Raw genomic sequence first — 27,064 nt, forward strand, 5'->3', positions numbered from 1 at the left:
ACGGGAAATTTTCCTTAGAACAAGATACAGAGTGTAGAGTTTTTAATTTTAAACGTTCTAGGAGAGGGTGGAGAGTGGTGATGAGAATCACTGGTCGTTTACCATTAAGGTTACAGGCTTTTAATCATCTCCCTTCTGACTGATTACCTGCTGATAGTTGAGTGAAACCGAGGGTGGGATTTGTACCTTTGTTGCTCGAATGGGCAAGCTGTCTGGCTACTGTCAGCCCTTTTCTGTTACGGATTTGGATACTCGGCAACAATGAAGGCGGCTTTAAAGATTGCTGATAGAAAAAAGGGATTAAGTCTGTTTATATAGAAGACAAGATCAGCCTACTAATGAATGAGTAATATTGAGAAGGATATAAGCCCATGTATTTTATGGCTTAAGATAAAGGTTAACAGAGACTAAGAATAAACTTGCCATCATTGCCTACTGTAGGCTTTCTTCCTGCACCTTCGTATGAAGTGCACGGTTCAAGGCACTGTCAGACAGGATGACTGGGTGGACTTCTGCTGATTCAGTTTGGCAATTTTTGTGTTTTTTCCACTGATCATTTCTTTCTTCAACACCATACAAGATAACAAAGTCTCTTAGGTCAAGACACTGTAAATATTTATTCTCTGTAAATGTTGTTCTGTTAAACACAAGTCAGATCTGAGTTTATAGAATCCTTTCTTTCTTCAGCCTGGGCAATTTTCCAATTTTCTGAGGGCAAGCAGCCCAGCAAACACTCTTTCAGACAATTCCTCATCTTTCTCCTTTTTCCAGAATGAAAATCCAAAAATATCAGCAATGGGGGCCAAAATAACAAAGGAAAAGTGGGTGTTGCCACTTCTTGCCAGGTTTTTTGTAAATGTTCCTCTAGTTCCCTGTCCCAGAATAATAACAAAACTTCCCAAAGAATCCACAAAATAAACCAGACTCTTTTTCAGTCTCTGATCTAATTCAGAGTAGATGCCATAATGAAAATACTAGAGAACAAGTACTGTAAAGGGTGTACTTTTTATCTGACTGTTAATGTTTTATTCCTCGTCTCTGAAGGTCGCAAGAAGTTCTAGGGCATATGCTAGATGGCATATGGGTGATGCTCAGCTGTTATTCTTGTTTCTAGGGTATTGATTGGGTTGATGCTACTTGCTGCTCTTTTACTTGATTGTGAGGAATCTTAACTGGGACATAAGTGGGTAGATCCTGTAGTTTAGGACAGGCTGGATGAAATACTGTTATGAGAACTGGAAAAGCAGGGGATACAAGCTCCAGGGCGAGTGATCCGAGGCTAGAGGTTCTCTGGTCCATGCCTGCTTGTCCCTCCTCCAGCTTCAGTGACATGATCAGAAGTAGTAGGTAGGTGAAGGGGATATGGTATGCAGTGAGATCCAGGAATCAGTGTTAAGCAGACCAGAGGTGGGATTAGAAACCAAGGCTGTGCTGGCAGAATGAGTTAATACAACTGAAGGGCCAAAGACCACTGCTAGAAGCAGGATGAGAAACTAACACCGAGGGACAGGAAGGAGGTTTTTAGACCAATAATCTGGATGTTATCTGCAGCTATAGAAGAGTGTCTCGGGTTTCTTCTATGTCAGATGTATGTGGCAACCATTAATGGAGTTCACAAGGTCAGTTCTTTGTCTTGGGGAATGCTGGTGGCTGGCTGCAGCTTGATTGTCTGTCTTGAGTCACATGTGCTGCTGTTTTCTACAGGTCATTCTTATTTTAGTTGAAATTCTTGGAGTTACAATGAATTCGCTATTGTGAGAGTTTAAAGAGAATTTTTTTTTCACAAAGGTGTTTTATATCAACAACTCATTGAACTTAATCATGTTCATATGTGTGATAGGAAAGAACTATTTCTTCATCAGTGGATTTACTAGAGGAAGTTCTGCTGCCTGGGTTTATGCATTCAAACTACACGATTGATCTGTATAATGCAATGACTGTGTGTGAACTGTGCCGTGACACATTCAAAGACCTAATAATTCATTCCTTGAAACCATTTCTACCCATGTGAGTCATGGTAGAACTTGTGACCTCCTTAAGAAGTTTTTTGAGGATCCTTTTTGTGACCATTCTCCAAAGGGCACAGATTTCCAGGTCAATGACTGTCAGGCTGGAATTCATAAACCAGAAGGAACAGCCACCCAAACTGAGACACAGTCTGGAATCTGAGGACCATATCTGTTTAAGAAAAGAGCTTCTTGGTTCCTGTGCTTCTGCTCCTATTTTGATTGCTAATATAGTTTGTTTTGGTTTGGTTTTTTTAATTTGGAGAGTGCAAAAAATAGAAAATTTGATTCATCAAGTCCAGGCAATGTCTTATTGGAAGACTCCTGGAAAACCATGCTTGTTCTAGAGGCAAACACGATGTCATTTCAGTAGCGATGAAATGAGCCTCCTGGAAAAATATGTTTTGCATGAGGACTCAATTTTTCTTGTTCTGAATTGATTCGAACAAATTACCCTGCAGACTGTTTGTGGTAAACTTCTCTTGTGAAAGCCTTTTCTTGAGCTCTGTTCAGAATCGAGACAATCTGAGTGCTGTTTAGAAGCTGCAAAGGTTGTAAGCATGTGAACAGGTAAATGTTTTGAGCAGAGAATTGTGCCTCAGTCTTCTGAGAAGCTAGGAAGATCACTGTCCTTTAGAGCTTACAGCTGGTGTTTCTGTCTGTTCTCAAAACTATTGTGCTCTCTGTTTTTTAAAAAAAAAAAAAAAGTATGTTGACCTGGAACAGCAAAGCAGCTTGCTTGTCTTTCTTTAATTAGGTGATGATTTAAGATATTTACAAAGGAAAGAGGATAATTTGCTTAAGCAAAGCCAATTTGTAGTAGGCTGTTGAAGATCTTTTTTCATCTATAGGGACTTTTTTTCCCCTTCTGTGTCTGAACAATCACAAGTTTTTAGTTTCTTTAGTGCAGGAGCAAAGATAGAAGGCTGGCTTAGAGCATCAGGGAAGGAACTAAGACATAAATCCAAATTACCTTATTGGGACTTTGACACACTTGCTTTCCAGCTGATTGAGAACATAGCCATGAGAATAATGTGCTTGGGAATTTTCCACCTGCCCATTTGACGTAGAACAAGAAAGAAACCATTCATTTCCTGACAGCATGTCTGAAAACTGGAAGTGGAATGGTTATTTAATGTGTTTGGCTTTTTTTGGCAATCTGATTCATGGTTTTTGAATGCTTGTAGTTGCCAGTTCTTGATGCAATGCATTTATTTTTTTTAAAATTCCATGAATTTAAAGACAAATTTTCAGGGTGTCAGAGCGTACTGTGGTCTGTTCTCTGTTTTGTTCTCCTTCTAATAGCAGGATAAATAAAAGTATTTTGAGGCTTGTCCTCTTCCATTAAGCCTCTGGGAAAGAAAAAAGAAAGGGTGTGTGAGGGGGAATGACTGAGCATGGAAAATTTTATGAAATTGCTCATGGGTTTCCTTTTCATGTGAAATTTCCCTGAAATTTTCCCCATGACTCATTTCCTTCTTGATTCCTTTTTAAGTCCATAGTTTGGGCTTTTTCTTTTTGTTTTAAGACAAGTAGGTAGCTTTTTCCTGCCCAGTGTGATGTGGATTTTGCAAAGGTGTGTATTCAGTGTTGAAGTTATTCTGTGTCTTCTGAGTGCATGGACATTGCAGTCTATTCTCCATAGGGACAGGTGCCCTCTTTTCTCTGACTTCTCTTTGCAGCCCCTGGGCAAAGACAGGAAGGAAGGAATGCGCTTCCAAAGAAAACAGATATTAATCAGAGGTGTATTGTGTGGGGGGAGAGCCGGTGGGAAGTAGGATGTTTTATTTTAGCAGATGTCTGCTGATGGTTGCAAAGGTCTTGTATTGACAGAAGGTCAATGAGGGAATTTGTTTCGCTTTCATAGCTTCTGACGTGCAGTTTTCAGTCCATGCTGATGTACGCTCTTTCTGATGGATATGGACTTCCCTAGAGCTTGTTCCCTGAAATGCCACCTGGCATCTTCTACAGTGGTAAGGGCAGCTCTTTCTGGATCGAAAACTTGCATGACTAATTCCTTTTTATTGGACAAACAAAAATACTGTCCAGTGTGAGACGTGTAAAAGGTTGATAGAATGCCAGAGTCCTTTACCAACCTATAGTCATTGCCACTCATAAAGTATTTCTGGATTCCATAGAACTTATTTTATTTACTGTGAATACATTTAGTCTGATCAAACTCTTGGACACGCTTAAAGCTCTACAATATAACTTTTCTGACAAGGGAAAAACATCAAGACTCTCAGAGTTCTTCTGGTACCCTTAAGATAGGGCTCACTTCTTTTGTAGAAATGTGTTCTTCTAGTGCAATTGAAGTTTAGTGTAACCATTCAATGCATCTGAAGCATTGTAAACACTTGAGATCTTGGCAGCATTTCTTGGAATGTCTTATTCCATAAAGGTTTCTATGATCTGATCACCGAACTATCTGAATGCTCCTTGCAGTGAATTAAGGCCTGTCCTCTTTCCCCACCCCGCTCCTCACCCCCTTCTAGAATTCAAATAAACCATATTATTGACAGGGCCTGAGTCTTTTGAAAAGGCATGTGATCTCCCTAGTGAAACAAATGAAATTATTTAAATTGTAAATGATTAATTTGCTGGAAAATAAAGCTTAAATACTAGAAGTAAAATTGCCTGCAGAGGTTAATTCAGTTTTGATCTACAGATTGGTGTCACCTTTGATTTACATGAACGCATACTACTTTCTCTGTAACTAGCGGTTTCCTTTCTCTATACTTACAAGGAACCAAATGGAGAGCCTTGTATGAAGAATGTCACTCTTCAATGAGAAACATACCTGCCTGTCCTGCTCATAAGCAGTGCAGTCATCCTAATGTTGAAAATTTCATGGTTAAACTTCTTTATCCTGTATGAAAAAGGATCTTATTTTGTAGAGAAATTAAGCAGACTTCTTAGCTGGGCTCTTTCCGTATTGCTAATAGCATAATTTCTTCTAGTTGGATAAAATACTACATCTGAAACAAGTTTGGGATACTTGAAAAGAAGACTTAAGAATAAACTGGAATCCAAAATAAGATTAAAGTAAAATAATAATAATAATAAAAAAATCCCCCCAACTATGCCCACACACTCTCACACCCCAGTATAACTAGAGAAATCTTCCCTGTGTTAAGTTACAGCTGTTATGTCATAGGAACTTGCAAATACTGAGAGAAAGTGGCAATTTCCTCGACTGTGGCAATGCTGGCTTAGTTCCCCTTTCTGAAGTGAAGGGAGTTTTCCGTCCAGGAACAAGTGGATGTATTACAGCTGACTTTCAATTTAGGTTTATTTATGCATTTCCACGTGTAAATTCTTAGCTTGTTTTGAAGTATCAGTACATCTTAGTATTGATATATGCTATTTAGCTGTTTATCGGTTAGGAACCCTGAGCAAAAATTTGCTGTGTTTGATTTTTACAATCCTGGTTTTGTGTTCTTGTCTCTGAATGTACAAATAGCTACAAGTATTTTCTGAAAGGCCAAGTTCTTGTAAATTAGATGCATGCTCAGAAAGTCCCTTGATAAACTCGCAAACTACATTTCCCAGCTTGATCATAGTTTACTCTTTCCAATTATGAATAATTTGACTGGAGACAAATGTGGCTGTTGCTGAGTTGGGAGAAAAATTATCCAGTGAATATAGTTGTCATGGCAAAATGAAGAAAACTTTTGGAATCCAAGTGATGCTTTACTTATTTATCTATTAAATGTTACCACTTTAATGACTATATTAAATAGTTCATTATTAAGGACTGGTAGCCTATTACTAATGTATTTTATATATATAAAAAGAGTATTTATGTAGGGCAGGAGGTTGGGGTACTCATGCCATTAGTAATAGATTACATCCTTGGGACTATTAAAGGTAATGGGTTAACCTCACAGCATAGTGAGGAGGAAATCTTTGTCTGATGTGTGTTTTATCATTTGCAGGTTACTGTTTGTAAAATTTATAATTTATTTTGAAAACAGCTCTGGCTAAAGGAAAACTCTAGTGGTCACAGCGATGCTTGCCCAGTGTGCATCTGGCCTAGGATGGTCTTCGAATAGATACGATTATATGGAAAATAAGTTTGGTTGATCAAATTAATAGTGTTTGTAATGTGTTTTACTTAGCTGTTCATGATATATTATTACGTTTGTCCAGTTCATCTAAATGAAGACTGAAGTTTCACGGTTAGCTTGCAATTATCTTTATGGAAACAAAATTATTAAATCAAAATATGGGTTGCGTAATAGTGGGAGGTGTTAGATATTCACATGCTGGTATTTTCAAACAGGGCAAGCTTTTGGAAGGTTGTTCTATACAAACTATCGTTGGCTAAGTGAACTGAATTGAACAGCCTCCCATAAACATTTGATTAAATGATATAATGGTATCTTCTGGCTTTAAACTTTGAGGAGGAAAAGCCCATGACAACTAAAGTACAGTTTGAATCTAACACAGTTTTTCCAAATGTCTTCTGGTGGTATTGATGGAAGAATAGTCTTTTGTATAAATGAGCAGGAACAAATTGAAAGAAAACTGAAGAGGGAGCTATTTTGCAAAAGCACTTCATTTTGCAGTTTTTTCCATTGCTGAAGTTTGTTATGACTCTGCACATGTTTAGTCATTTCTGGTATGTAAAGAGAAAAATGGCAATTTTCATCATCACTTCTTATCCTTTTCATCTATAAATGTTAGTGAGTCTGATAACCCGGGTCTTGAACTCATCTCTAAAACAGCTTGAAAGGGATAAAGTTCATTATTTGCTGAAACTCTGTTCAAAACTCCAGGCTGTGTGGGCGTACATCAATAGTTGCATGTTCTTGTAGGAAAACCTTTATTTGTAAGAGGAAACTCTTCCAGGGTATCCCGTACCCTGTTCCTTCCCTCCTTTTTTTCAGAAGAAAAACTTGAAAAAATATTGCCTGCATGGTATCTTGCGTTTGGATAGTTCTAATGTCACAAAGATGGGAGGAGAGTGAGGCCTCCCTGCGGTTAAGTGCCTCTTCAGCTTTTCCTACTGTGATTGCAAATTTTACTCAGAAGTTCTAAAATATTAACCCCCTGTAGATCAAGCCTCCATGAAAATAAGCTGTGTCAATAATATTTGCTGCTTCAGAGGAGGAGAAAGTGGAGTTTTATTTTGTGAAATTAGATTATAGGATCAGCCTGCTGAATGGACTGAGATGGGATGGGGAATGAGGGGGAATAATTCCAGTGACCCAACTTAAGGCACTTATGTAAATGCCCAAAATTAAATGAAGGAAATCCTTCTTCGATGGATTGGCACTAGGCTTGGCAAATGCAAAATTGCATAAGGTAGTTTTGATCCAGGATTTTAAAAACTCTGTAGTACTTTGCTGGTATGAAGCAGAAGACAGCTAATTTCTTTTCAATTTAATCTTTTCTTCCAAAGATTCGAAAAAAATAGACAACCAAACCCTTACTCCAGAAACACAGTAATGTTATTGTAACATACATATAAAAGAGGTGAAAGCTGGCATAGGAGGCGATTCTTAAAATTACTTCAATTCTTTTGACTTCAGTATCTGTTTAAGCTAAAACACTTGAAGAAATGTGCTCCTTTACATAAGCATGTCTCGCTCTGGCAGCTGCTTGTGGTTTAGTGTTTCATCACAATAATGGCAGTTTATATGTGCTGCCAAGAGACCATTACTTTTTCTTCTTGTGCTCAGAGTGTTCCAGTGAGATACCTTTAAGGTGAGAAAATGCATATTTAACAAATCCTGTCATCACTGCCTAGTCAGTGAGAGAGCTTTGTGGGTGAACTCCCTACCCTATTCCACCACGTGTAACTCCTGATATTTCTATGGAGCAAAGTTTAATTTACAAAGGAAAAGGAAAGGATAAAATAAAATCTCATACTGGAATCAGATGTAACTTACAATGAGAGACTTTATTATTTACATAAGCCATTTTTAAAGATTATTTGATTGGAAATACTGTAGTATGTGTACAAGAAGTGTTTTGCCTTCTGCAAGGAAATCAATGGGCAGGCTCATCAGATGTTTTTAGAAACTTATTTAGAAAATGGGTTGTGCCATATTAAAACCTTGATCCTTTGAATTTTTTGTTTTTATCCCGTAATGATATACCCTTCAAAGAACCAACTGCAGCTTTAACTCCACATCGTTTGCCTAATGGGAATTATATCAAAGAGTAGCACATGCTGGGAGTAATGCAGGGCTACGCATGTGCTATTTGACCAGCCAGCTGCTTCCAAACAGGATTTATATGGCTGTGTTAACTCAGTGTAGTCTTTGAAAAGAGTGTTAATTTGTCATAGGAGTAAACTGGTGGAGGGGGATCTAAAAATCTTGGCTTTGGTGGCTATTGCTAGCTTACCTTTTACAACAGAAACTAATAAAGGTGTCACTTAATCTTTTTTTTTTTTCCTCCTGTTCCCCATTCTCTATAGCAAAAAATCCCAAACAAATTAAAAGAGAACTTTGATTAAATAGTAAGTATGGCTAGTAATATCTTAATTAAAAAATAAATTCCTGTATGCATTGCCCATAAAACTTTCCTAAATATTGATGTAGAAGGCTGTTTACATTTCTCAATATATTAAAATCCAGGGCAGAGGGGAAGTAAAGACTTAATGAATAGTTTCATGAGCATTTGTATTCAGTATATTGTTCCAAATACTCTGTTCTGATGTTCTCATCAATACATCAAAATTAGTAATCAGATTTAATTGCTCAGCAGTCCTTGACATCACTTATTCCAATCATTGATTCCTTTTACCAGCATTACTTTAATAATATATCTGTTTGATCCCAAAATAAGAGATCTTATAAAAAAAGCTTTTGTGAAAGCTTCTTTTCTTACTGTAATGGTTCAGTAGAATGTTCAGCTGTGGCTGAATTGGAAAGGACACACATGTTGTTGTAGCTTGTATCTATGTTGGAAAGAAATTTTCAATATAATAAATCTTAGCTGTTGTTGAAAACTCTGTGCTCAGCAGGAATCCATGTTTCCTCAAGTTGTTTTCAAATTTTCTCCTTACTGCCCTTGTGAAAACTTTTTGACAACTAGCTTTACCCCTCCTTACCCTCCTTGGGAAAGAGGGGCGATGGAAAACTCGGGCTCATATACGCCTGAGTCAGTACATTAATCTTCTGGATTACAGCTGGCTTCAAATTGTCTTTGTTAGAAGGCACGTTGTTTTGCCTTGCTTAGCTGTAATACAGGGCTTTCCAATAGCTCTAGGCTTCCCCTTGGACATAGTATGTTCCTTTATTCCCACTGCTGCGTTGTTTTGGTTCTTTCTGTCCTCTCTCTCTGGCTGTTAATCTGCGACAACAGCAGGAGCAGGTAAAAACAATTTGTACAAGAGGAAAGCTTTGAGTGTTAAGCGACTTTACGTAAAATTAAAAATGATATGCTTTAGCCTTGAGAAATTACGGTCTTAGTCTGAGTTATTTGTGTTAATCCAAGTGTATAACCGATACTATAAGAGCCTAGGATTTTTCTCACAACACATTTATAGGTACCATAGTAGAAGTTGCAAACATTTATATTCTATTTAAACTATGAAAAATGTATTATTAATCTTTAAATAAGACAATAGAATTCTCTGCGTATTTCTGTGGAGAGCTTTTAAGGCCATCTACATACTAAGAGCTTCCTTAATGGGAAGGCAACGCTCTTGCATAAATTCTGATCAAAGTACATACAAGAAATCATATTTACTGTTAGATGACTAAGTAGTGTCCGCCTCACTCAAAAGTAGTGTCCGCCTGTGTTCCCCTGTGAAAGGTAAAATTAGGAGTTTTCAATTTAACAATCGGAGATTAACTTTTTCAGAGGTGTTATTGCCTCAGTTGTCGCTCAAGGTGGACGTGCTGAGGGGAGGAGTCAGAACTGCGAAGCGCGACACCCTTGCCTTGCTTGTCACCGGGCTCTTATTTTAGTGCCATTGTGGAGAATTAGGTTTAAGACCCTGCTCAGTATAAGAGAGTTTCTCAGCTGGGTGCCTCCAGTGGAATAGAAATTCACATACTATTCGTTCTGCCCATGAGCTTGGAAAGCAGCATCCCTGCGTGTCATCTTGGTTTTGTGCCTCTGGGAAAGACGGCAAGTTGACCCAACTGCAAGTTAATTAATAGATTTTAGTAAAAAGTTGGAACAATTTTTGGTCCCTTGTTTGATGAAGGTCTTGTAACTCTAGTTTCTCTAAATAGTTTCCATGCTTTTGTTAGTATCTGCTTACACTAGCATAAATGAATAGCTTTAATAGACTCCAGGTGATACTGTGTTAATATCAGGTCTTCGATCCATGCGTTGTGTCACTTGCCATCACTACTCTTGCTCATGTTTACCAAGCTATTTGCTTTGATGGTCATGCTGGCAACAAAAATATTTCAGAGCTGAACATCTAAGTATAGGGTAAGATAGCTGCCTGTTCCAAGCTCAGATGAAAAATGTCACTTAGTTCTGGGACATAAGAATATTTCATTGTCAGTGCTGCTATTTTTAATGCTGGCACTTCTGTGTTCAGCTTTGTAGCTGTGCTCGCGATGGTTTTTCTTAACCTCAGCATGCCTTACCATCATGCCAGAAGTGGACTAATTTTCTTGAGGCTGTATTGTTTGAATGCAGAGTGTCCCAGTATGTAAAGATACACTGTCCTTTGGTTATTTGGGGGAACTGAGAGTTTCAGCAGTGTGTTTACTTTCATACGGCACAGGGAGAAGCCTCAAACTGATGAGGAAGAGAGGGAAGTGGAATGTCATAAGCATCTGTTTTTGAAAAGTCCATGACTTATAATTTCCCGAATAGAAATATCACCTCTGCAGTGCCCATTGCAATGAACTCATTAAAGGCATTTCAAGAGCTGTGATTTCATTTGGGAATTCTCCAAACGCAACTAGAAAGATGTACATGCTTTCTCATATATATCCTTAGCCAGTTGCCCAGGTACTTCACTTATTAATGAGCATATTTTACAGCTTGAAGATAAGCTTTTCCAGCTTCTGTTTCTGTGATATTAGTATACTAATTAGAAATAGCAGATTATTTCCAGGAATTCTCTGCTTTTGTATAATCTTTTTCCTGAAAGGTCAGGGCACTTGGTAAAAAAAAAAAAAATAGGAAAAAAATTACTTACAATAAATTGCCAAGTCATTAACTCTGAATCTGGCTGGCCCTAAAGAAAAGTCTAGATACAGCTGGTATTAAACATGTTCCATGACTGTAGAAACTGCAATGAGAAGATTCCTGATTTAGATATTTCTGGTAGTATGATCTGCACAGCCAAATCTGGATAATACCTTCCTTTTTTGGATATGATTTATCTAGTGCAAAGATTGAGTCATTGCATTTCCTCTTTGATTCCTTTTTTATTATTATTTCTTTTAAGGGGAAGAGGGGATACCAATAAATAACCTCCTCTAGACTATGTCTACCTTGTCACCTGTCTTCTTTATCTTCCACATGATAGTTTTTGGTGTAGGTCAGGGTGTTCTTTATCTTCTGGCCTCTTATCCCCAAGGTATGAGCAAAGTAGCTTCCTTAAGTATCCAAAGAATTTTTTTGCTTCAACATCAGAGTCTTCTAAAAGTTGTCCTTTCTTTTGTTCCTTTCCCCTATCACTTTGCAGCTTTTAAGGTACTTCTGTAGCAACATCAGTGGTATCAAGCTGGAGACTGGAAGTGGTCAGTCGGTCTGTAACAATGCCCCAAATGTGTGTTGGAAGGCTCTTTAGCTCTTACGAGGCTTTCCTTCTTTCCTCTCCTTTTTTTCCTAATAGCTCTTGTTAAGCTAGAGCGTTGCTCGCATGCGTAAAATCTACTAGTCCCAGAATAGCTCTAATGGGTTATTTCCCTGACTAGGTCACTTGCTGTTCTGTAATTATCTCATGGATACTTTATTCTTGGATTGCCTAGCCTCTATGTGTCTGTTACAGCATGTCCATCTAATGAATCTGCAACTGCCAAACGTATTTGCAGCTGACTTGAAACTCATTCTTACTCTAACATTGACTTGGTCTTTGATGGGAAATACAATACCTATTAAACCACTTTTAATTCTTTTTTATAAGCTCCTTTCAGTTCTGGCAAACTTTATTGCAAACTGAGATTCTATTTCAAATGAGCTACTGTTTTACCTAACACAAAGCTAAAAATCTAAATATCTGTGTCTTAGATGTTGCTTTTTTCTATTTGTCTTCTGGCAGCTTAGTAAAGCATTGCATAAGCACTGGCAGATAACTTCCCTGGTTGCTTCAGCATTGAATGACTTTATTTTGCTTCTTATACTGGTAATTTGTTATAGGATAAAATGACCTTGTTAAATGTTCATGGAAAACATTTTGTTATTCGTTTGTTAATAGCACTGTGTCACTTGCGTCTAAATGCAAAACACTTTACAAATAAGAATCAAACGGTCACTCATTTGTTCCTATGTCTTTGAGGGACCCAAGTCATTCAGCTTTAACAAGAAACGTGAGTTGCTGTATTATACTATATTGGTAAAACATTTTCTGGCTTTGAAAGCACTTAGAATTTGAAGAAAAATGTGTGTTTTATAGAATCAAATTCAGTAGCCCTGGAACCAGAAGCAACGTATCTGCATCAGCATCAGCCTGCTGCTGGGCATGGGCTGAGAATCCCTGCTGAGACACAAAGCTTTATTAGCTCAAGTAGAGATTGTCTAACTCAGCTGTGCGTCTTCCCAGGCACAGCTTGCGTCTACGCACAAGCACCATGCAGATGCATGGAGGAAGCGTTTACACTGGGAAATGCAGTGCTCTGTCAGAAAGGGCTTTGAAGACCCGGATCACCTTGAAGCCCCTTTGGAATTCTGTCAGAAGAGAAGCTTCCCTTTGCAGCTGGTAGAAAGAAGGAATTACAGAGCTGAAGATGGGGTTAAAGCTGCAGCTCTTAACGCTGGTTTATAATGTAATTTTAGAAATACCCAGATATGCTGTTGACTGATCCTGTTGGTGGGCTATGCAAACGAGATTTGAAGACTGTTTTCTAGAAGGCTCTGAAAAGCACAGCAGAACTTCACCCCTTACTGTAAGGTCTTGAAGCAGATATATTACTAGTTAGTAGTGGGGCAGTAGTTTGGCAATGCGTGTTTTTTGGCTGTATCGCTTTGGGCGTTCCATCTTCACCAAAACAACAGATTGTGAACAGGATTTCATGTCCAGAATGGATTAAATGCAAATAAACTGTTTCTGCTGCTTCTAGTGGGAGCTAAACGTTGGTAAATTTTCTGCAGAACTACTGCATTTTTCCTCTTTTGCTTTGAAGCCTGCCAGGTAACTGATCTATTGTTTCTACTATGCTTACCTTGGAAAGCAGCCAGCCTGTAAGAATAACTCACTAGAAAACTACAATTTATGTGGCTTTTAAAGTTGTTATAAACGTGATATTTGCTGATGTGTAAGTATTCTTCAAAGTGCTGTGTATTCCTGATACAAAGGCAGCCCTGCAAAATTTCAAGTTCTCTGAAGTATGGAATTTTCCAATTAAGTGTCTAGAACATTTTTAAACGTTATTTGCAAATGTTTTTTTTCTTTGATATTTGTCTTGGAAATATATTTTTTAAAAGCCTGAGGCAGTTGCACAGACTCGGAGGCTTGGCAGAGTTATATGCAATTGATAATAGCAATTTATCTTTATTATTATAAAAAAAAAAGTGACATAAATTTGTCTGTAGGCACTGTTCTCCATCTCCTGTATAAGTATGGTTTAGCCAGAATGACTTACATCGTCAGGAAATGAAGATAAGTTTCTAGTTTTTCTTTGCAGCCCTTTAACAGTTCTGAGAGTAGATAAAATCCATAATCTGATCTTGCAGCCTCACTGACTTCAGTAAGTTTGTTGTTGGGATTTTTAACGTGGGGCCTGCTGAAGTTTTATAGCATGCAATGTGCTACTAAGAAAAGGAATAAAGTAGTTTAGCAATTGCCATTGTTTTACAGGTGATGGTTGTTATAGTATAAAAAAAAAATATATAAAAGAATAAGCTGCTTTGGTTAAAAAAAAAAAACCAAACAAGCCAAACCATGCCGCAAAATTACCCATCCAGAATCCAATTTACTTGTACCTGCATTTGTAGCACACGTTATAACTGGAAAAGGAGGAATTATTTGGGTTAATATATTCTGTTCTGAAACCGAGAGAGGTTTTTGTAAAGGGTGGTCACAAATACAGAGCTCTCTCTGAAACTTTCTCCAAGTTGATTACCTTGCTTAAGGCCTCTGAAAGGCTGCTTTTTACATTTCCCCTTTTTATTTTCATAATTGTAGTCTTCAGAATAATATGAATTAGTGTAAGTTTTCTGTCATGCTGTTGCTATCACAGTGATGGTTAGTGGTTTTCATAGCTTGTTGAACAGGCCATTTGAGTTTTGTTCATACGTGTCTCCTGTATTTCTTTTGAGTTGTTAACCCAGTGAGAAGATTCTGTCTTGGTGAGGGTAGAAAAGCCACTGGAAGTTTGACGGATGTGTCCGTATACAGAAGGGAGTTGTGAGTTACTGTTCTGTAAGTAGTCTGAGCAAAGAATGTATCTTGGAAATGGAGAACACAGCAAAGGTTTTAGAACCTTGAAAAGTCAGCATTTTTCTAAATGGTACATTCAGGATCTGTTGCAGTGCATATGAATAATTTGAAGAGCATTCACTATTCTCAGGGACTGAGTTTGGTTCAATGCCAGTGGCAGAGATTTTAAGATCTGAACACTTTACTAAGTAGTTCTGTCTTTGAGTAACTATTCTTCAACATGGAGTCCTTGATTTCTGTTCCCCAGCTGAGGATTTTATTGTGAAATACGTACTTCTGAAATTATAAATGCCACCTCTCCCCACCAAGAATAGCTGTGAACTAAAGTGCTGGGATGCTCTTATGCAGGAGGATAAAAAGGTTGATTTATTGGTTTGTTTGTAGCATCTCCAGTTACAAAGTGGAATGTTTTATCTGTTTTTCATAATTTTCACTTGGGTTTGTTATCTATCAAAGTTGGTCAACTTTTTGGTCTGTTGTAGACTTTTAAAACCAGAGCACTTAGATTTGCCTGCTATTGACCACAAGTAGCTTTTTTTTTTTAAAGTAGACTGGGCCTGGAGCTGACCTGCAAGTTTTACTTAATACACCTAGTAAAACTTCAGAACTCACCCCTATTTCGTGTTTGTTGCAGGGTTATGGTTTTTCTTTTTTTTTGGTTTTACTTAAAGATGGGATGGGGGGAATACAGCAGCTGTTCTTCATTTGCTGAATCTATTTTTGATGACTTGTCAGCCCTGCACTCTTTTTATATTGGTTGCTGTTTAATATAGGCTTGTGGAGCCACAGTAACTTGAGGGATAGTACAGAGAACAGCTATATGCATGGAAAGCCATGAAGAAGTAATTCAAAATTATTTGTTCCTGCAATATGCATAATAAAAAATGAGGTAGCTTTTGTTAGAAAAACCTCTTGTGCAGTTCTTTCTACAGCAGCTCAAATTCGTCAATTCATCTCGATTTTCTGAATATAGTAAGGAATAAAAGCAAGCTACTTTTCCGTAAATCATTCTTTTTTTTTTTCGGGAAGCAGCTGTAGCTGTTGCTTGATACTCACTTATAAATAATTTTAAATACCTTAGCTCATGCTCTCATTCAAGCTTTATTGGTCTAATGGTTGTCTGGAGCAACAGTGGAAAGAGAAGAGGTAAACAAGAGTGAAAAAGCATCAGGCTGATTTGATGTCTGTACCCTGACTGAATTATCTGCTTACAGTATCTAAAGGCTGTACTGCAAAGAATCTCAGCCAGGTTTTTTGCATTTGGAAAGACACAATTACTTGGAAGAGCAAATTAAATATTCTACTAAATTTTTTATTGAATTATAATAGTCAAATTAAGTCTTGGCAAATAAAAGAGATAATAAATTATAAAATGCAGCAGGAATCATATTTTATTGGTAATATTTACGGAAATTACTCATTGAGTATTGTACTTTTTATTTTGTGCACGTTTAATAATCTGCTATACTGTTAGAGACGGTCAGGGATGTGCTTTGTGATGATAATTACCTTTTATTGCCCTATCCTATATTGTTTTATGATACATGTGTTAAATCTGTTAAAGGTTTTTAAATGCAAGAACTGAATAAAAGGGAAGTTGTTTTAATGGTGCCTGTTTTAAGTGCCTGTTTCTTTACGTGTTTTTTTTTATTTTCTGTGATAGTGATCTGTGCCGTATTTGTAATGTTCATTAAAATACTGAAGTGCCCAAGAGAAGGATCAGAAATAAAATGTAGTGCATAAAGAGGTCTGCGGAGACTGACAGAGCTTCTTGCCTTTATCGCGTGGGCTACTGATTAGAGTGGATATCTGTGCAATTAATAATTCAGCTTCTTCCTGTCATTGCTTCCCATATAACCTCTGGTATTTCTGCAGTTCTTTTAACTGAGGCACAAGTGAGAAGTTACATGATCAAAGAGATGGGCTAAGTTGTAGATCTGGAAATACAATCGAGTCAGTCTACAAAAGCTTGCTGTAAGCAATTTTCTTTTTAAAATACAGTACTACATAGAAACTAGTTTCTTGCTTTGAGTGCAAGAATTGGTAAAAATTTCCTTTGAAATGTTGTTATGAAAAAAAAACCCACCATAAAATGTTCAAACAGAAAAGCCTGGAGATTTGTTGGACTAGAAATGTTCTGCCAGGATGTGTCATTTCCCCGAAACTTTGTCTGCCCGCCTGATGTTTTGTCACTTGGCCACCTGCTCAGTGGTTGCTGAGACCCCTGTGTTATTTGCCTCGCAAGCTGGGAAGGATTGTCCAGTTGCCTGCTCTCCTGTGTAGATGATTTTGTTTAGTAACCATAAAAACTAGTGAACAAGTAGAAGTTTGGGTCACTCATTTGATGGCTTGTTTAATGGACACCTGGGAAGTTGGCGGTCTTTGTGCCCCTCTTGCCCACCTCCTTGAAGTCCAATTCACTTCACCCAGATGAAAGGTTGTAAAAATTGTTGTGAAAAATTCAATCTTCTGATTTGGAAATTATGTTTCAGAATGCAAAACTGAATATGGGAGCTGGAATTTCCATCTCACCTCTTTGATTTAGGGGAAATACAGAACTCAGTTAAGTCAGTTTGCAGTTAACTGCTGCCTTTCTTGCAGAAATGTTAGAGAAGAGGCATCGTTGGCTGTCTTTGTGAGTTTCTGCTTGATTTTAATTGAAGATAACATTTACCTTTTCCACTGGTAATTGACTGGAAGAAGAATTGAACGCAATGCCTAGTATTCCCCATTCAGTTCTTGAAGACTAATGAACATGCAGTTTTATTGTCCGTGCTGATTGAATGGAAACATACTGACCGGTAATAATACAACATTGTTTTATTGGCACTGAAGAGCATTTTTTTATTTTTTTCAGTAGTGTAATAAAACCTGATTTGCTGACTCCATAATACTAAGTACTTAAAAATCTCCCTAATTATCAGGCAATTGGCTCTGTTTGTCAGGTGTATTGCTTAATTCCATACTGTAGGTTAAATCTCGTTTTACATTGAACCTGGAAAATGTATTGACCTGTTTGTACAAGAACTTTGAATTAGCCAGGAACTGTTAAGGAAATGTGAAGCGCGTGGCGAGTCTCAACGACTGTGAAACTTCTACACCTTTAATTTTAAAGAACCTTTTTGTTTCTAACCAGCTAAACTTCTTTTGCATCCTTTGCCTACTTCAAAGACCTAGAAACAATTGTGAAGAAAAACTAGTTTTGTTGTAGAGAACAAGCTGTTTAAAACCTTTTGAAATCATCATCATAACAAGCTGTGGTTTGTCTGTCATTCCAGCCGTACCTTGAATAAAAGCATGTAGATGATAAGCAAAACAAGCCAAAATATGATCACTGGAAGATGCCTCTGCTTTATGTTACTATGCAAACACTTTGTTTGCATAGAATATTGAAATAATTTCAAGAAAATATTCTAATAAAGATGCAGTTTACAAAAATGCAACTGTTTTGGAAAGTAATTTGTCCCATCGTAGCCAAGAATTTTTAAAATTAACTGAAATGTAAAACAAAAATTATATTTTAAGAATTACTGTTTCCCGTTACCTGGAGACAGAGCATGTTTTCCTTCTGCTATGGCAACGAGAACATGTGAAGTACAGTACCCCAATAACTTGGAGTTCTGCCACAAAATAGATGAAGAACTACCAGCCCAGCGTGAGGGTGCTGCCTTTCTCACTGTTTGCAGCTTTCAGCCTGAATCTTAAGCTAATTTTGACTGTCTCCCCGCAGCTCTGACCCACAAGGCAAATAGAGATGCTTTAATTGCATTGCTTTATGCACCTTAAATGCTTTAAGATGCATAAAGGCCGTAATACATGCGAAATCCAGTGTTAAGAGTGATTGCTCCATTAGGGAAGAGAGAGTTGTCAGAAGCAGTAAAGGAATACTGCTGTATAGAATGTGTTGGGCTGGAAAGGACCTTTAAAGGCCATCTAGTCCAACCCCCCTGCAGTAAGCAGGGACATCTTTAACTAGATCAGGTTGCTCAGAGCCTCATCAAGCCTGGCCTTGAATGTCTCCAGGGATGGGGCATCCACAGCTTCTCTGGTCAACCCGTTCCAGTGCCTCACCACCCTCACTGTAAAGAACTTCTTCCTAATGTCTAATCTAAACCTACCCTGCTCTGGTTTATAACCATTGCCCCTCATCCTATAACTCCATCCCCTTGCAAACAGCCCCTCCCCAGCTTTCTTGTAGGCCCCTTTCAGGTACTGGAAGGCCGCTATAAGGACACAGTATTCACAGTATTCTGTACTTTGAAAATGCTTGGGTTCTGTGATTCAGACTTCCTGTCGAATCCTTCAGTTCATTTCTTGTGTGTCTCATCTCTGACATGAGTCAGCTCTGGCTTGCTTTGTTTTGCGACTCTTCACGTTTGTTTTAGATCATTTTACAAGTCCTCATTAAGTACTCCTTTCCCTTTGGGGTTATTTGCTTGTTTTTTAATCATGTTTCAAAGCTGCAGGCTTGTATCTTGCATTGATTTGTAGCTGTTACTTCTCCTGTTGAATGAGTATGTTAGATTTGGGATGGCTGATGTAGATGTCTATGAGGATACTTTGATTGCAAGCTAGGTGTTTAAGCGGCTGAGAAATGCAAAAGGAGGATAATAGACTCCAATAGACAACTCCCTGTTGTCCTTGGTAGTAGATGTCTGGGAATTCATTCCTCAGGTGACTGACACAATGGTAAACTGGGTACCACAGCCCTTGTAGTGCCAACACAAGTGGACACCGGTGTGCTGAGCCTGGCCTGGCCGGTCTCGTTAGCTGAGCCAGCATGGCAACCATGCGGTCCTCGGCACGATGGCTTTCCTTTTCAGCTGGCTGTGTGGCCACTGGGAGCGTGCTGCTCCTCGCCTGCCCAGGCAAGCTGGCATTGCAATGGGGGGTGTATGGGAAGGGTATTGCTGCCTCGGGATGGGAGATGTGTGGTGGGGGCTGGGAGAAGGGTTGCTCTTGGGAAGGGAAAAAGGTGAGGATACAGAGCTGAGGGAGGACAGGCAAAACAGGGTTGGTTAGTCAGGTTGCAGCATTGTGAACACAACTGGACTGCTCCAGAGACAGGGTAATTCATAGAATGGTTAGAGTTGGAAGGCACCTTAAAGATCATCTAGTTCCCACCCCCCTGCCCTGGGCAGGGACACCTCCCACCAGACCAGGTTGGTCAAAGCCCCATCCAGCCTGGCCTTGAACACCTCCAGGGATGGGGCAGCCACAACTTCACTGGGCAACCTGGGCCAGTGTCTCACCACCCACACAGTAAAGAAATTCTTCCTGATATCTAATCTAAATCTCCCCTCTTTCAGTTTAAAACCTTCACCCCTTGTCCTATCGCTACACTCCCTGATAAAGAGTCCCTCCCCATCTCTCCTGTAGGCCCCTTTTAGGTACTGGAAGGCTGTTACAAGGTCTCCCTGGAGCCTTCTCTTCTCCAGGCTGAACAACCCCGACTCCCTCAGCCTGCCTTTGTAGGAGAGGTGCTCCAGCCCTCTGATAAGCTTCATGGTCCTCCTCTGGACCTGTTCCAACAGGTCCATGTCCTTCTTATGTTGTGGGCCCAGAGCTGCATGCAGTTCTCCAGGTGGGGTCTCACGAGAGCACCATACTGAAGCTTTAGTAGCATGCAAAGTTGTGACTAATTATTTTGTCTGACCAGAGCTGGCTCTGTACAATTTACAAACTAGTTTGCTGTACTCCTAGCCGAGGAGGTGCTGGAGCTGACTCCCTGTGGCACCGCTTGAGTTAGAGAGGGCACATGGCTTCAGCGGTGCACGGGGTCTGGCGAGCGTGTCAGGTCCAGCCTGGGGCTTCAGCCTCCTCTCTCAGCCCTCCCTGCTCTAAACACACCCAGAGAAATGCTTCTGCTGACCAGCCCAGGGTATGTGCTGTTGGCAGCCAACGCGCCCAGCAGATTGCGTGATGAATACCCATGCTGGACTGTTGGCTACAACGAGAGCATATATAAATGTTTCTCAACTGACACGCGTAGGCAGATGCATTTTAAATCATGTAACCTATTGACCAGGCTGTTACTCCACCACGAGAACCTGCAAATGAAAACAGATGGGTTGAGCGTGTTAACATTTTTACCTTGTTACTAAAATGAGCTTGCTGGGCATTGTTTTCAGGAGGCCAGCTGGATGGTTGCTCTCTGCTGTAAGTTCTTCAAGTTCTCACAGGCTTCTCATTTTGCAGTTTTGCTCAAATTCATTAAGAGCTAATTGTTTTTCTGTTCTCATACCTGTTTGTGTGGTATGTGCTTTATTGTGGTGGAGGTAATTCAGAGATAAAGTCTATTCATTATTCTAGATAAATACATGTGTATATGTGTGAGGATATGTAATATATTATATATAAGCAAAATATGGTACGTATCATACTTTTAAACTGTTCCTGTAAGAGAGATCAATGACAACTATTAAAAATACACGTGATATCTTTTGTGTCTAGAAATAAACACTACAGTGTTTAACCCAGTGGAATACAGTATAACTTCTATATGTATATATTGTAAGGTTAAAAAAAATGCTGCTGGGGTGCAGGGTGAAGAAGAGAAACTTCAGAACTTCCTCAGGTCTTTGCCATAGCTCAGATACCTTCATCTAAAAAAAAAAATAAATAAAAAATTTGTTTGTGAGACAGTCTTTCACATAAAATACAGAAAAGGTTTTTCTTAAATATTTGGCTCTGTGCTATAATTTGAGGGAAGGACCAAGGTAAACTGAAAAGCTCAGCCTGTAAATAAGTGACCTACATTGCTGTCCTAGGAGTCTAGGAGGATGACGGAGCCGTGTCTTCTTTCATTAACTCTGTGGTTACCTGTGTGCAGTGGTCAAGTGTTTGGAAGTGGAACGTGACCCTCCCTGTTGTCCAGCAGCCGCCTGGAGCCGGGGTGTCTGTCGGGTGGACGTCACAGCATCTGACTTGATGACCAGTGGCTCTAAGCAGCCTCGCAGAGGACCGGAGTGGCTGGCTGAAGCTAAACAAACTCGTGTTCTCTGTCTGCTAGTGGGTTTTATGTGTCTGAAAGCAGTCCCTAGGTGTTTCCAGTCATTTTGCTGTGTTTGTTCCTCAAAAAATGCTTGATTAAATCAAGCACATTGAATTTTCATCCTCTCTGCTGCCTTTTGCAGTAGGTCTCAAATCTTGATATGTCAGGAGAAGGCCTTTTCTTCTAGTCCTGCTGCAGTTCATGTTTTTCTTTGCCCTTTCTGTTGTTTCTGTCCTTCTCTGGGTTTTTATTTTTTGTCATCTGCTACCTTTATTTTGAACTTTCCCTACGCAGGTTTGCAGTAACAAATACAAGAAGGCAGCTGGAGCATTGTTTCTTCAAAGTAATGCTCTTCAAGGATCCCTTGATGTGTTAAAATTGATCCTACTTAGTGCGCGCATACATGGCCAGCTGGTTATTTAGTTCTTGCTTTTGGCAGGAAAGATTTGGCTCTGTACTCCAGGATGTAAATAATATGTATTTGTTTGAATTCGAATTTCATTGCGTTAAAATCTTTCTAATATAGCTGTCAGTGAACATTTGTGTTTAGCGTCACTTTTTTTGCTATGCTGCAGAAATCGGGCTAAATACAGCTTCCTATATCCTTGTTACATTAACAAATTTGCCTGACCTCTTCTCTTGGTCTTCCTCCAAATGTGTACAGTTTAGGAAATTGTTTAAAACTAAAACTATCCCAAAATAGAGCCAATTTCTTGTTACTTGTCAACATGAAGTAGCAGAAGCAAATCTATGTGCTAGCAACACTAGCATTGCCGTTTCTTGCCTTTTGAATACAAACATTATTGCTATGGACATTGCACAAAACACACTTGAGATAAATCGTGCATGTTACAGTACACAAGGCTTAATAGATTACTTTTCCACTGCTTATTTTAAAATTAAAAACACCGGCTTCCTGTTTTTCTTGTCCTGAAGTCCTGTCTATCGGAGCTCTTATAACTTCTAAAATAGTAAAGTGAATGAAAAGCGACTTCTACTTAACCTTTGATTTTATAAACAATTGCTTGAGTCCTAAATAGATGAAAACAGTCTATTTTTAGGCCCTAATTTAGATAATTGATATTTCCACATTTGCTTTATCATAGCTGGTAGTAGTTGCTAAATTGTGAAAGCTTGTAGCTATTACAAATGCTTGGAGGATTGCTGAGTGTTCTGCTGTAATGCATTAAGAAGCTCCATGCACTGTACATTTCAATTTATAATAAGGGAGTCTAGCTGATAGCACAGACACTGAAATATTTCAAGTCTAGACTACTGTCTTAAAAACCAAAGGCTATTGTCTTTTTGTGGAATAAGCTGGAAAATAACTGATAAGGACAGCTGAAGTACAAAAAGTCACAAATTCTCTAAATCAGGGTGAGCCGGGAGGTTTCAGCCGCTGCTTGCCTGCCCTGTTGTGCTGAAAAGGGAACTGGTGTTTGAAATCATTCGGTCTCGCAAGGTTTGAGTGGTTTCTGAAAGGGGTCACGTGTAGACCCTTAGTTAGATGGGGAAGATGAGTTTCTGAAATGTTGGGTTCAGCAAGAAGAAACAAAATGGAGAAATAGAAAAGCAAAGTTCCCTACTTTCAGAAAGTGAGAACGTTGGTACTCTGCCAATGACAGAGGTAATGGCTGAAAAGTTTAATATAACTCTGTTTTAATATAAGCTCTTTTGTACCTTTGGATAATAAAAATAGCTTGCTGAAGATTTTAGAGTGGAACTACACATTACAATAAGTGGAGGAAATCATGATGTAGCTGATGCTTTTATGACCCCTTTAGTATCCCAGTGCTCCTTACAAATCACTGTGTTTATAAAGCCGTTCTCTTACTGCTGCTTGTGAGGTAGAACACTTTGGTTGCATATACTGTCATTATTTATTGTTAGCCATGGGGGAAAAAAGGAGGAATATTACCTTAAATTGAACCTATGGACTTGAAGAATTATGTAACGACTTCTAGTTTATCTCTCTAACATAATGCCAACTTTCTCTTTCAGAGCCATGGTGTCATGGAAAGGGATATATTTTGTACTTGCACTGTTCTTGGGAAGTTTTTTTGGAAGTGTATTCATGCTTGGTCCTTTTCTACCTTTGATGTTTATCTCGCCGGCCTGGTATCGCTGGATCACCGATTGCGTTGTGGCCACTTGGCTCACGCTCCCAGTGGTAAGTTGCAGTTTAAACGAAGTTCTGGGCAACTGTTCCTAATCCCACAATTTAGTTTGCTTACTAATGCATTTTATTTTGGTTTATTTTGGTTTATGTTGGTTTATTAAAGTTTTTTATGCTTTTGTCAAAACAGGCCTTAACACGTTTACTGTCTCTGGAGACTTAGGTTTTAGCTCAGTGTTGCAGATCGTGTGCCTGTCTACAGTCCCTCTCTTTTTCCACAGTTTAATTTATATGTAAGCTAATCCATTGTCTCAATCAGACTCCTGAAAATGCCTTTTTGTGACATCTCCATCCAATACCAGTTAGATGCTGAGCAGAGAAGAGCAGGTGAAGCACTAGTAAGCAGGAGGATTTTTGTAAATTACAAACTTGCTAAATAAGTTGTCTTATAAACTATTCCATTCAGCTGTGCTCCAACTATCTAATTAGGAGTATTCACTGGTACACTGTTGCTGACCTTCACTGTTCTCTTACTTAATCCTCGTAGAATTTAGTCCTTGTAGTTGAATTAGAGATAAACAGTTTCAGATGAAAAAGAACTTTCCCTCCAATGGAAGTCTTCCTCACTTATAATGCATCAACTTTATAGCTATAGGAGTCGGAAATCAATGACAAAGCTCTTCCCTGAATTGTTCCTGAGGAAAAGCGGTATGAATGCGATCTGTCTCTTCATCCATTCTCTAAAAACCAAGGGACTTTGTTCCTCTAGGCCTTTAAAGATTTGTTTAACTTTTTCTGAAGTAAAACGCTATATTGGGGTGCAGAAATACGTATCTTGTGGCACAAAGATTTATCTTTATTACATATCAAATAGTTTCTGCTTTCCTGTTTCTGTCTTGTGTGTTTTAAAGGGGTGTGAGCTGTTTCATGTTCTGAAACTTTTGTCCTTTTCTTCGTTAGTAAATTGTAATGAAATTACAATTGATGAAATTAGGAGGGAAGAAATAATTACCAGTAAAGGGAATAGAAGGATTGCTATTTCTTGCCATGATGAAATTTAACTGAGTACGGATAGTGTCACAAAATCAACCCTTTCTCTGTCTGCCGATTTTTCTAAAATTGCAAACTCTCCGAAATGAAATACTGGTTTATTTGATTAGCTGCCTAGGCCTTATAATTCTGGATTATTACAATTAGCTTGTGATAACTTTTGCAGTCCACAAGTTCGATTTCAGCTCAACTGGACTTAAACCAAAATAATGTGAATATCTTTGTGAAAAGGATTCTGTCTTGTAAACATCTTGGGGATTTAGGTTCAGGAAAGGGGTCTGAAAAAGATGTAGCACCTAGCCTTTTTGAGGCTCAGAGCTCATCTGCATTAGTTTTATGTCCTTAACCTACTCCATTCTTAGTCAGAAGAAGCAGGTACTTGGGTTTGTGTCTCCGAACAATAAACCTAATGTTGGACCAGTTGGACTCCAGCAGGGAAGCTCTGACACTGACCTCTGTAGATAAAAGAAACTTCCACCTTCGTCAGTACTCTGCCACATATTATTTCCTTTCTAGCAGAGTCAGCAGGATGGGCCAGCAGGTGGGTCTTAACTGTTTCGGTTTAGTTTGGCTTATACTAGCATTAGGGTATGTAGAACAGGATGTCTGTTCATTATTATGTTTAACTAGATGTTAAATATGTAATAAGATTCTTATTTAACTGTCAAAAAAGGCCGCTTCTCTCTTTTCTGAAAAGATAACTGTTTACCGTTTTGAGCTGTGTGTGCTGTTCTGCGTTTGCAGTGGTCCGTAGTTACTCTTGATAGCAAATGCCTTTGCTTTTCATTCTGAGATCTCAAGCCATTTGCCATTGTGAGAATGTCATTCCAGTTTTACGGGTGAGTTAAACTGAGAAATTTGTGTTCTTTGAGGTTCTGTGGCACAGAGGTGGCAGAAATATGAACAGAACAGAAAGTTGTTTTACTTCCTAGAGCTCTGTTTAAATCCCCAGGCTTTACTTTTTTTCTATATTATTTTCTGGAGGAAGAATGGGGAGGAGAAGGTAAGGAGGTAATTTGAAGTGCTTCCATTTTTTATGTTACGGCCAGTTGCTAAGTTTATACCTCTAGATGTTCAGTTGTGTTTTCTGGTTTCTTTTTCTGTGCTAACTGGGTTGGACACTGTCCTGCCAGTGGCCCGAACCTTAGGGCCATAAGTCATACCTCTGGGGGATATCTGTTGTCTACCTCCTGTTTCTTGAGATTTTGTACATTTCCACTAGGTATTTAAAGGTTGCAAGGCACTAGCATTCAGTCATCCATATTTTTTAATTATTTGCCTTGTCTTTTGCTGTAACCAACCAGCACTCCTCCATAGGCTTTCTTGCATGATTTGAGAATGTTCAAGGGTCAGAAACCATCCTCAATAGACAATTTGTGTGGGGCCACCTTGTTTTGGAGGTTGAGAGACTTCAGTGGTGTGACTGTGGCTGGAGCATGCCATTGGACTCTGACGTTATATACAACTAGTCTAGTTACACGGTTATGGTCCAACTGTCCAAGTTATGAAGCCAGGCCGTCTTAAACTTACTGTGTAGCTCTTGCCTGCTTTTTTTCTTTTGATAAACCAGCAACCTATGGTTTATAACTTGACCCTTCAGAGCCACATAGTGGGTAAAGCAAGAAACATGTTTTGTATGTGAACTTCTAGCACCACTGGTTGTTGAGGCAAAATGGAGAAAGCTGTTTGCCTGGCCTCTTATTTGTCTCTTTCCAAGTTTGAGACATTGTTTGGTGCTTTAGGACAGCACTTCCTAGATGACTCTGTACCAGCATTTGGTGGTTGATGCTTTTTCAAATCGTGGGGTGGAGGCCCAGGCTTCAAGGTAGCACTCTAGAGTTGTACAGACCTCGGTCTGCATCGCTTTACTATATTCAAGCTTAATTGGGGTTCCTCTCTCTCTCAGCTGCTCTTTCTGCCATTAGATTTTAACTTTTTTTGCAGGTGGAAGTCCAGCACAAACATGTTGACCATTTGGACCCAAGCAAAAAGCAAGGCAGCTTCTAATGCCTTCCCGGCCCTGGCAGTATTGGGCAACCGATTATTTGTGCAGCTAATCTAGATTTTTACCTACCATGTGATAATCCCTACTGATTACCTTACTTTTATTCCTGCGTGATGGTATTCTGGGAAAAACAGGGGAAAAGTAAATTTAATGTTGGACATTGTAAAAGAGTGCCTTTTAGGAGGAACTGCTATTCAATTGTTGTTTCCTTTCCCTTAAACAGCTAACTGTTACTGTGGAAAAGCTGGCTGCTTTATTAGAAAAGAGTCAGAAGTTTGTTTATCAGTGGTAATGTGAGTGAATAAGCGAAATGGTACAATTCAAATTAATTTGTATTGGTAATGGGCTGATGCTTTTCTTCTGG

At 38.9% G+C, this 27,064-nt stretch overlaps 1 protein-coding gene across 2 annotated transcripts in view; it reads left to right on the plus strand.

Annotated features, from left to right (window-relative positions):
• The window catches only part of LCLAT1 (lysocardiolipin acyltransferase 1), a 120,211-nt gene that overhangs the window by 18,294 nt on the left and 74,853 nt on the right, over positions 1-27,064 (plus strand). For both annotated transcript variants that reach the window (XM_063328151.1, XM_063328150.1), the window contains one exon: positions 23,531-23,699. In XM_063328151.1, coding sequence (XP_063184221.1) covers positions 23,535-23,699 — 165 coding nt within the window. In that variant the 5' untranslated portion in view covers positions 23,531-23,534. The remainder of the gene's footprint in view (positions 1-23,530; positions 23,700-27,064) is intronic.

The sequence above is a fragment of the Chroicocephalus ridibundus genome, chromosome 3, assembly GCF_963924245.1.
Source record: "Chroicocephalus ridibundus chromosome 3, bChrRid1.1, whole genome shotgun sequence".
Classification (NCBI taxonomy): Eukaryota; Metazoa; Chordata; class Aves; order Charadriiformes; family Laridae; genus Chroicocephalus; species Chroicocephalus ridibundus.